General features: G+C 40.9%; 1 protein-coding gene across 1 annotated transcript in view; it reads left to right on the top strand.

Moving 5' to 3' along the window:
- The first annotated feature begins 6,990 nt into the window (after positions 1–6,990).
- Positions 6,991–11,420, top strand: part of LOC134534127 (nuclear pore complex protein Nup107) — a 34,538-nt gene continuing 30,108 nt past the window's right edge. Inside the window, exons 1-2 of the mRNA XM_063372223.1 lie at positions 6,991–7,164; positions 10,270–10,425. Of these exons, the coding sequence (XP_063228293.1) occupies positions 10,281–10,425 (145 nt within the window). The 5' untranslated portion in view covers positions 6,991–7,164; positions 10,270–10,280. The remainder of the gene's footprint in view (positions 7,165–10,269; positions 10,426–11,420) is intronic.

Here is an 11,420-nt window from a genome sequence, read left to right as displayed (position 1 = left end):
TATTTTTAATACTTCTATCAAATATTGAATTAGGACAATATACGAAAGTCGTACCAAAAAAAAAAAAAAGATACATGTTAAGCAGCACATTCTTGTGAAACCTGATCCCATGGCGTTAGTACATTTGTGATAAAGAAAATGAATTTAGAATATTTTTTTCAAGATTTATGCAGTAACTTAGTAATTATTTATTATGGTTGGAAAATTTTGTGCAATGTTCTCTTGCAACAATTACAATGTTACATACATACTGTTTGAAGTTTTACAAGTTACATTTATTTAGGTGTGATGCTGACGAAGTCGTCAGTGTGTGGCTGTATTAACATGTATATAATGGCTTACATGGACATTGGGGGTCATATCAAATGTATCGTTATGCCAAATAAATCTTTTTGACGTGACTTCCACACCTGCACAGCGGAATTCGCAGCCTTGTAACCCTTGCTCCAGTCCTGTGCGACCCACTAGTAGAGGTTAAGACCTAGACTCATCATTGATTTCTTTAACTGATTGGCAAATGCAAAAGTTCTTTAAGTATTTTTTAACTTTTTCTATTCTTATTTATAGAGCTCCACGCGCATCTCGCTGTGTGTTTTTTTGAGGGGTACCAATCCTCCACACATATTAGTTTTTCATTAGCATTGTAAGGCACTCAGGCAGGCACCACGCTTAAGCGACTGGCTGGCTTCGGTGTGTGATTCAAAGTAATGCATGGACACGGGCATGTGCTGGCCACAACATTTCGGACTAGGAGAAAATGCCATTGTAACCATCCACATTACCATTTTATCGAATATGGAGGATGTTTGTGCAGTTGTATATGTAAGTACACTTGGGGGCTGTATTAAAGACGGACATTTTTACTAACTGATATGTGCGTACTGTTTAACCCCGATCATTATCCTGTCCCAGTGTGTCCACAGAATGACGAGTCTGGCATACTCACGGGTCTGCAACACATGGGTCAGTGAGGGTTCAAGCTAGGCTGCACAGCATCGTTATTTAGTGCGAGTGACGTCCCTCGGTAAGCAAAGGGCCAAACGGTCTACGACTCACCTCTCTGAAGAAGGGTGTGCTCTAACTGAGAGAGCTGGTGCTTGGCAACATTATCTAACCACACTACTGTCGAGAGATGTCCACTACAGCTCTGCATTCCGCAGGATATTGGTGCATGTCAGAGTCTTTGCGTGCTAATACCAGTTAGTAATCAGTCATCTCAACTAATTAGGGAGTTTAGCAGTGTAACAGTTAATTTCTTGTATGTAACTTCATGCACAGACCTAATAAGCTATGCTGAGGCTGATGACCCTCCCCCTTCCAACCATACAGTTTGCACTCAAACGAGCAAGCACCCACAAAGCCCAACTCAGGATTCGAAACGCAATCTGTGGTTGATGACATTATAAAAAACCACACCTGCAAAAAATTTGGAAATAAACTTGATGACAACCGTCGATGTACACCCAGCTTACATAGGACATTATGTCCCACTGCCATTCCTCCAGGGCTGCACCTCTCGCCCACCCCTCCCAACCAGACAGTTTTTCTTTATGAAGTCGAAGTGTAAAAGAGTGCAAGTGAAGTGCAGCGAGTAGAACAGCTCCGTGAATGATATCTCGATAACCACCCGCTTGGCTATCGGATGACTTTATTGTGTCATCCGCCAAGATTTAGTATATCATTTCGCCTATTTAGAAATGTTATTAAGAAACAAATTATTTTAATACATTGACGCCACTCCCGCTGCATGTCTAAATTTTTTAAGTAGTTATTAGTTTGAAAAGTGATCTCAGGGTTTTAACGGGGGTTCGGCCTCGTGGCTGCAGGCAGGAGCGCGTCGTAGTTCGAAACCTACCCGGGCTGTTCAGGCCACCCAGGACGCCTTATGAATAAATAATAAACTGGTTGACACGACACTGCACTTTATTCAGAACCGTTACACTCACTGGTCCCAGTACTGGCCGCGTCTGTTGTCTGACCGCTGCGGCACGCGAGTCTCTCTGCGTAAACGGTGCGCGCGACCAGGATAGGTTGCAAAGTGGTATGCATGGACTTATACAGTGGTCGATTATCAACGTGAAAGATGCGGTGGGTAGTCGCGGAGCTATTGTGCTGCAACAGCTTATGCAGGCATTTACGTTAACATGGAAAACGGCACATACAAACGAATGTTCAAAAGTTATTGACAATCTAACCTGTGGCAAAATTTTAAAGTCCCGAAAAGTACGTAGACCCGGTAAGATGGAAACATACACGTTACAGTCACTTATTAATCAGTTATTACTCGGTTAGATTGCACGTTATAAGTTACACATTTACATACGATGAAAGTTAAGAGACGTAAATTAACGAGTACGAACTTGACACACGTTACTAAGAGTTGACGTCGTCCGACCGAAGGCCACCCTAAAGCCCGACCTGCAACCGCCAGTATGCAACCCCGCTAACGGAACGCGCCCCTAGCCATGGCCCACCCGAGTCAGGCGAGCCACCAGCAACCAAGGTAGAACCCGGCCCCCCCAAAATAATAGACTGTCATTAAAACCAACCACGTTAAAAAACAAACATAGATTATTAAACAGTGTTACGTATTTATTTGAAGTTGGTCAACGAAAGTGCGACGTAGGAGTGCCCGGGCACTCACGTGTGTAACTACAGCAATACGCGTGTGAATGTTCCCCTGGCGGCCTTCTGCCTGAATCAGTCAATCAGACCTTATGACATAATTATTCAAACCTTGTGTTGCGTCATTAACCCCACCAGAGCAATCCGACAAGAGACGAACAGTCGCTGGTGTGACGTAAAAATTTAAACATAATAATTTGACGCCGTCCCCGCTACCTCTGAGTATTTAGACGTGATTTTGTTCAGTTCGTGATCTCAGGGAAGGTTCGGCCTTGTGGCTAGAGGTAGGGGTCAACGCAGTAGGGCCCCCCGAGCTGTTGAGGCCACTCGGGACGCCTGAATAATAACACAAAACTTCTTCAGATAGTTCGTGAATTTAATACAGCACAGCCCAATACATGGTGCTGCCCGTTCTGGCCGTAACGGTTTGCCCGACGCGACTAGTCACACGCGCAGCTCACTTCCTCAGTGGCGGCTCACGATTCTTATGCGCGTGAGGGGCAGACTCGTTTACGTGATGCGAAAGTTACAAAAGACACTCTGACATGGCACACGATATTTTGAAGCACAATACACTACACTAATACCTAGCTCTGGATTAAGTTTGGTGGCGCACTGCCGTACGACGGTGATACATAAGCCCTGACATGACGAATTACACTTAGGCGAACAACTATTCCACTAATACATTACACTTGATAAACTGGGCTAGCAGCACGTAGGCCCGTGTTTCCGGCGACTCTACGTGGTGTCTAGGTGTGACCCAGGGACTGAATCGTTATTAAGTCTGATAGCACGTGTCGCCTGCTGGCTGCCCCGTGCGGGCCAAAACTAAATAGCCTGTAGGCTAGGTTGGGCGTGAAGCGCCGACGTGAAACCACATAATCTTCCCACAGTACTTACGTATGACGTGGAACACTCATCTTGAGCACTGATTGAATTAAGTTAAGTACCTCATGGTAAATTTAGGCCGACCGCGGAACTGTACAAAAAGGTTGAAAAGAAATTACACTATGGAAAACTACATGTCGGTGAATGCAAAGTTTGAAGGTTCCGCGTTGCGCGCAGGCTGCCGGCCTGGTTGAGCTCTCGAAGGACACTAGCGGTGTCGCCGCGCGCGACCCCCCTCCCCCGCCAGCCCTCCCGCGGAAACGTGTGAATTTCGCGGGAAACTGAACCGGCCAGGTTCGGGACAAATCGCACATTGAAACATGATTTTGCAAAGACTTAATTATTAATTAATAAAAAATAATGTTTAATAAAATCCTGTGGAAAAACATAATTATAACAATTTGTTGTAGTGCGGCGGAAGGATATGCCACACCCGGCCGGATCCTTGCGCCGGTGTAGCACTCGTTGTATGGCGTTCGCCTCGTCGCACGAACTGCACTTTGCTGCGCGCACGGGCGCGTTCGGTGCACACGCTTTTGCGAGACGTTGATGAGGCATAGCGGTCTATGCGACAGAGGAGCATTGGCGGTCGGCGTCAAATTCTTAAATATAATAACTTTCATTTGTAGAAGGGACGAATGACCTTGATTCAGCTTTTATAATTAATGTAAGAATTTAACATCATTAAATTCTCTTATTAACATATCATATCAGAAACTAACGTAATGAGGTCAACCCTGGCGCGAGGGCCACCGAGCCTCGGCTGGACGCCATGACATGACGCCAGTACAGCGCGACTCGTGGACCAGGGCGGACGCACGTCCCACGGAGAGACATCATCCTTTGTCCACACCGAGTTCATTTCTGGTAAATATAGTCATTCTTAAAACCCCTTTTTAATAATCTCTCCGTGTGTACCCGGTCCAGTTTTTCGGTCCAGGACCTAATCCGGCCGCATAAATATAAAAAAAAAAAACCCTGCACCACACTTGGTCCGCGGGGTAGGTTCAGTATCCGGTACGGGCCGTCTCCCGAGGACAGAACTTTGGTTAAACTCAGTCGCTCCGGCACTGACACTCCCCGTAAGGGAACTTTTGAGCGAATTTAGCTGCGGTCCGCGCTCCACTGCCGTGGACGCGAGCACCGCCTCGATACGCAGATTTACGGGATTGGCCGCCTCCAATCACCCTCACCCCTCGTTGAGCAGCCAGGCTCAGAAACGCCTAGGGACACGATAATACGGAACAATTAGTGACTTTGTAACATTTCTTTGTAAACTTGTGCAACGCAACCTCGTGTAACATTTCTTTTGTAAACTTGTGCGACGCATCTCCCCACGTAACATTCGTAAACTTGTGTAACGCAACCTCGTGTAACATTCCTTTTGTAAACTTGTGCCACGTTAATTAAGTAACTTTCAGACTTAGTTGCGTGTAATTGTGTAGTTTTTGTATCTTGTGACGTCACCTGTTGTACGACGTGGCGTGTAACCAACGAAGTTACACCAGAGCCATCGTCGCCTGAATAAATGACGCCCGTCATTTATTACCTCATTTCAGCGTCTGCTTCTTTAAACCTGCTATCCCCAATCACCGCCGAGTAGGGAATTCCTTAAACCCACGCAACATCGCCGACGGTCCTAGTGGGCCACGCAGGGCAATCGACCCCACGACCCAACTACCGACTAGCACCAGAGCTAGCCTGGCGCCCACCCGGACTCATTACATTTGCAACAGCCACTCCCGCTAGGAACCGCACCGGGACTCGAACCCGAGACCCCGGACGACGGCAGAGTCTTCGACGATAACGATTACTTGGCTGTGGAAGCCGGAAAACTGCGTACCTCAATTACGCTGCCCTTAGACTCTGGACATGGAATTACGTAAAAAATGTAAAACTCCCTGTTGGGATAAATGATTAATTAACGAGTCGCACGAAATATCGTGCGACTGGGTGGGGTCGGCGCAGAGCTGGTAAAAGGATTTAAAGAACTTACACTATTGCTGAGACTTGGATGTAGCGCGAAAGTTGAAGGCTCTGCGTTCGCGGAGCGTCCGACCCCTGCGAGCTCCCGATGGTAACTGAACTCGAGACCGCCCTGCGGCCTCGCGCCTCGACACGTGCAGCGCGGGAAAACAGCTCCGACCAGTTTTGGACTTAAATGACATATTTCACAATATATGATTATAGAACAATTGGACATAATTACCCTTGAATTAATTCTCTTTAAATTGTTATTAATATGATTGTTTCTGTTTTAACAGAATAATTACATATTTAGTTAGGCGCATTGCCACATCCGGCCGGGCGCTGTCGTCGCTTGGGTGTTCGTCGCGGCGCACTTTTATACACTCGGCGGACATCACGCTCGGGCGTGTTCGAGGCACTTAAGAGTAAGTGTTGTTGTGACATAACGACCTTTGCGGACCAGAGGGAGCACCGGCGGTTGGCGTCAACATTTCATATTTGCATGTTTTTTTATTAATTAAATAACTTATATTCACTGTGCACGTCAGTCCACGAGAATAGCCTGAACCAACTTTTGCTTTCTTCACACTTCATGCACGAACAGCGACCTCGTGCCACTACAACTCATGCACTATCGATCGAATGGGAAACAATAAAAGGGAGGAAAAGTAACTAGCGTAACATGCTATATGCTAGTTGTAACGGATGGAAGGGGAGATGGCAGGGGAAAGGTATAAATGACGCAGCCACCGAATTCTCAGAAGGTTGCTTGTGTTTGTATACTCTTCGTTTTTTTATTTTATTTGATATCACACCCGCATCCTTACTATTCTCACTTATCTCTTGTTCAATAAAAACAGTACTAATAATTTATCTCTATCTATACCTAATAAGCAAGAAGTTTCATTTATGTCGCTCGTGTACTCCACACACACACACATTTTTTAGTTTAATCATGGAGCTGGAAGTTATTATGTTGTGTGTTTGTATAGTGTGTGTGTTTTGTAGTGGAATTCGCAGTGCCCTTTCCTATAATAAATGGCCCACCAATGCACACCGAACTGTGAGTCATGTCTTACAACGTTACAACCCTGTCACCCTATCCTAGTAATTACATAATACTAGAGTAACGAAGCTGGTCGTCGGAGGGAAGTATCTACAGGCCCGCAACAGTGGACCAACACGTAGTTTGGTAAGTTGCTGCCACAGAGTTCTCCGACGCAGAAGCGTCCTCGGTCAGCCAAACTGGGCAGGACGGTCTACTACCACCTCAGAGTTAGAGACTACTCTTCCACAGAACTGGCGCTGGGCAAGAAACTATCTCGTCATCAGCAAAGCCACCGAGTGATTTCCGACATGTCTACACTACTCTGTCAGAGACAAGCTCACGACACATTATTAATTTTTTTAATATTTTATAGTTATAGAAACAATGTTTAAATTTAATTTATTTATAGTCTAATTAAATATTAGTCAATTAAACGAGATCAATGTTTTTGGGCACTACAATTGTAACTGTGTATTGTATCAACACACACTAGTCCTTGCTCTAGTCCGTACATACAAGGATAAGGCCAACAAAGAAAAAAAAAGTGTTGTGTTTTTGTTTTTATGCACCGGCGTTATTATTCGTAACTTGTCGTGGGCGGCTACTTTGTATTTGGAATGGTAAATTAATATGTAAGTTTAAAAAACTTTCTTTGCTATTCTAGTATTGTATTCTGTGTTAGTTACTGGGAAATACTAGTTCTTTGAGTTTTGATAGTTTGGTTTCAATGTCTTTAAGGAACGAAGAAATTTGGAGAGTGGTAAAAAATGCTATGGTTCTAAGAATATAGGGAATAGGAATGTGTTAGATGAGGAGTGTGTATTGGCTAGTAGCATGGCTCAGCCGACCTCCGTAGCATAATCGGATGCGCACCGGATTACTGTGCGAGGTGTACTGGGTTCGAGTCCCGGGTAAGGCACTGGTGTTGATCTACATAAAGTTAATTTGATTGGCGATATGACAATGAACAAAGGCTTCGGATACGATATGTAATGATCCTATGGTCATTGGTGCAGCGCTGTAGGCCACCAAAAAATAATGAAGTTAAATGAAATGAAGTAGGCCTATGGCTCAGTTCTGGATAATATTGAGTGGGGTAATGGGCTAAAATGTTTCCCACCGGGTTTAACTATTCGCGTTATTAACTAACTAATATTAGATTTGGTTATGTTCTGATAATCGAAAGTGGGTTATATAGTATTTTTATTTTTTAAATTTTCTAAAGTAAGTACTACTCATTTGAAAAAAAAAAATAAAATAATATTCAGAAACTTGTAAATTTGTGTGTGTCTTGTCACCAGGTTTTTTTTACCCTTTTGCAGCAATAATAATAATTGGTTAGATTAGGTTAGCTATATTAAAAATATACTGTAAATTTCAGTGAACAGTTGGCTAAGTTAGGGTAGCAGCTTTTAAAATTCATTACTGTTTTTCAAGACAAGTAGTTAAATAACACCACACTTTTTATGAGTGCCTATGCTAGGAAATTATACAGTAGCATACTCACGTGCCTTTGCCATAAAATTAAGTAAGAAAAATCTGAAAATGGTATTTTTTAGTTTTAATTATCCATGATGATTCCGTAAAACAGTATTAAGGGGTCCATCTAGTCGGGATGTATGTGTGTTAGTGAGGTGAGATGATAAGTGTGATGTTTGCTGGTTCTTCTAGTGCGGTGTCGCCTCTAAGCACAAATCTGAACTGGTGCACAGTCTCCTTGTCGTACATAGAACAACTGTGAAAATTGAGCGATGACCGTAACATTATATGGTAAAGGTGTAATGCAAGTCCATTATGTGCTTTCAAACATCTGTACCGGTTGTTTTACGACTAAAATTACCCTGAAAACATGCCTGAATGCTTTTTTGTAAACAGACCCCACTCGAATATGTTGAGTAGTTTTGAAATCACATTTTTCCTGAAGCTCTGCGCACTCCTTAAGTGTGCCTAGGCAGGTAAATATGTAGTTGAGCGGTATTTGCGAAAAAAATGTTAAAAATCTGAAAATACCTTTATTAGACGCTCTTCAACTTCCTCTTTTCATTAAAAGCGGCGGAGGTAAGAAATTCCAAATACTTTAGGAGCTATCGAATTTTTTAATTTCATCATATGTAGTTGAGCGGTATTTGCGAAAAAAAAATGTTAAAAGTCCAAAAATACCTTTATTAGATGCTCTTCAACTTCCTCTTTTCATTAAAAGCGGCGGAGATAAGAAATTCCAAATACTTTAGGAGATATTGCCGTTATTATTTTGCATACAAGACCTGTGTTTATCATTCGACCGATGCCATTTTTTTATTTTGCCGTGTGTTTGTGAATGCCTAATTAATGAAAATGATCGATTAGGTCAGGTCAGTTACATTATAAATTTGAAACTAAGCGTACATTAAAAATAATATTAAATTATTTCAATGGTTCTTTAGTTTTAAAGTATTTATAATGTAACTGACCTGACCTAACAAACCGGGACAAAGGATAAACAGTAACAACTCACGTAACATTTTTTTGTTACTAGTTACTTGCGCAACAATAAAAAATAAGACTTTAAAATTAGAAACGTTAAAAACTCACCTAAGTTGGAGGCGGTAATTAAACACTATTTTAAAACAATAAATGAACTAAATAATCACGTATTGGTTCATTTGTATTCTGGCCTATCATGAACAATCACGTGACATCATTATCCAATAAAAAATAGATACTCGTAAACAAGAAACAATGCGGAATTCCACATGAATGCACTGGTATATTTGTGATGAAATTTAAAAATTCGATATCTCCTAAAGTATTTGGAATTTCTTATCTCCGCTGCTTTTAATGAAAAGAGGAAGTTGAATAGCATCTACTAAAGGTATTTTCGGATTTTTAACATTTTTTTCACAAATACCGCTTAACTACATATGATGAAATTAAAAAATTCGATATCTCCTAAAGTATTTTGAATTTCTTACCTCCGCCGCTTTTAATGAAATGAGGAAGTTAAAGAGCATAGAATAAAAGTATTTTTGGATTTTTAACATTTTTTTTGCAAATACCGCCCAACTACATATTTACCCCCAGGCAGATGGGGCCCTTGAGATATTAAATAGTAAAAATATAATAAACCTGCAATTGAGCTTTTGCCTGATGGCAAGAAGTCCCCCCCCCCCCTTTTACTACTTAACTCTCCCATTTCTTTTAGCTTTCTCCTTAGGTCTCATCCCAAAGGTCATGCCTCTCACTTCCAATACCTTCTCCTCAAGATCTTTCCACTCCCACTCTACCACACTAGGAATGAGTAATTCTCTCTTCCTGTTTATCTCCACTCCCTCTGTATTGTCCATTCATTGTCTGTCCTCCCTCGGTACCCACCTCCGAATAGCCAGCTAATTGATCATCACTGGCAGTCTTGGGTCTCCTTTTCCCCTGCCCTTCTTCACACCATACTCGTTACCCATCTCGCTTCCCTGCCCTGTACCTTTTCTAGCTCCTCCCAAGTATTTATTCTTATTTTATAGTTGTAAAAATATTTATCATTAACTGGTATAATTTGAGATACGGATACCTCCTCAGCAAATCCTAGATCCACCTGACTCATTATGGTTTTTGAAAAAGATGATGTGCAATTATTAGTTTCATCATGTCTGATGGGGAAAAAAACTAACATGTTTTGGTTTTTATATTTTACTTCAAAATATGATGTTCTCAATTTTTATTCGTTTGTGCTCATGAATGTTTGTGGTTTTTTATTCTTTCAGATTGAAGCAAAATGAATATCTCGTTTCAAAAAAGAAAGGATGCCGAAACTAGTATATTTGAAATTAATCGTTCATTGAAATTTTTAGATGAAACATTCAGATCTCCACACTCTGATGTTGGCTCACCACACATACCGAGAATGCAGGGCACCCCAGGTATGGCTGAGTGTAGAAATTATGCCTTTCCTTTTTCCCATAAGCAGTTCAGTATGATAATTTGGTATAGCCTTTAATAGAATGTCATTAATTGCATTTTAAAATACCTTTGTTATAATTATTTGTTGCAATGTTACTGTATTCAGTAAAATATTTTTTGATAAAAAAAAATTCAAAGAAGGAAAAAATCATAATAAATTGGGGAATATCTAGTAAATATTTAAATAATGAAACTTAGCCTATGCTAAATCCACACACATCCACTGATTTTTTTCAAGCCTGATTCTATTTAATTTCAGTAACAGAATAATTCACTTTGTTTTTGTCTAAATTCTTCAGTAGGTCATAAGTTGAAGTTCAAATTTGCTGGCAGACTGACAATTTTTTCTGGAATATGATCAAAAAATTTTCTTTGTTTCATTAATAAATTTAAACTACTGCAGATTTATATTTATTTTTATTTTTTTAATTCCCAAAAAATAGAAAACACTGTTAATATAACTTAAGCTACATATTTGATAAGGCAAAGCACTGAAAAACCTATCAAAGTTGGTAGATTAGCTAGTGAATATATTGTGTTTATTGTTTAATTTGTAGGTGGATTTACAGGTCTAAAGTTACATGAGTTTTGGAAGGAATGTACCTACCTATTTTTTTTTTGTTTCTAAATTATGATATTAAAAAAAATTCTTTTTGCCACTTAATATTATTTGGTAACCACTTGTCGGGCCAATAATCGGTGTTATGTTTTGCCAATCTTGGCAGAGATCCATCAGCCAATTTTAATTTATAATCTGTGTCAACCCAGCACTAAACTAGATAGACCACTTTATCACTTTGTTGCATAGTAGGAATTATTGCAGAACTACATAAACCAAGTCTTGTAGCTAAGTATGTTGTGTCTATGTTATGCTCAAAAGAGTAGTTTACATTTGTGTTTATATTTCTGAGAACATTTTGTAAGTCCTTGACTGTTGGTACAAATGGTGATCTTG

This window comes from Bacillus rossius, chromosome 7, assembly GCF_032445375.1.
Source record: "Bacillus rossius redtenbacheri isolate Brsri chromosome 7, Brsri_v3, whole genome shotgun sequence".
Classification (NCBI taxonomy): Eukaryota; Metazoa; Arthropoda; class Insecta; order Phasmatodea; family Bacillidae; genus Bacillus; species Bacillus rossius.
Note: the sequence above shows the minus strand (reverse complement) of the source record. Positions and strands in the feature narration are given on the sequence as shown.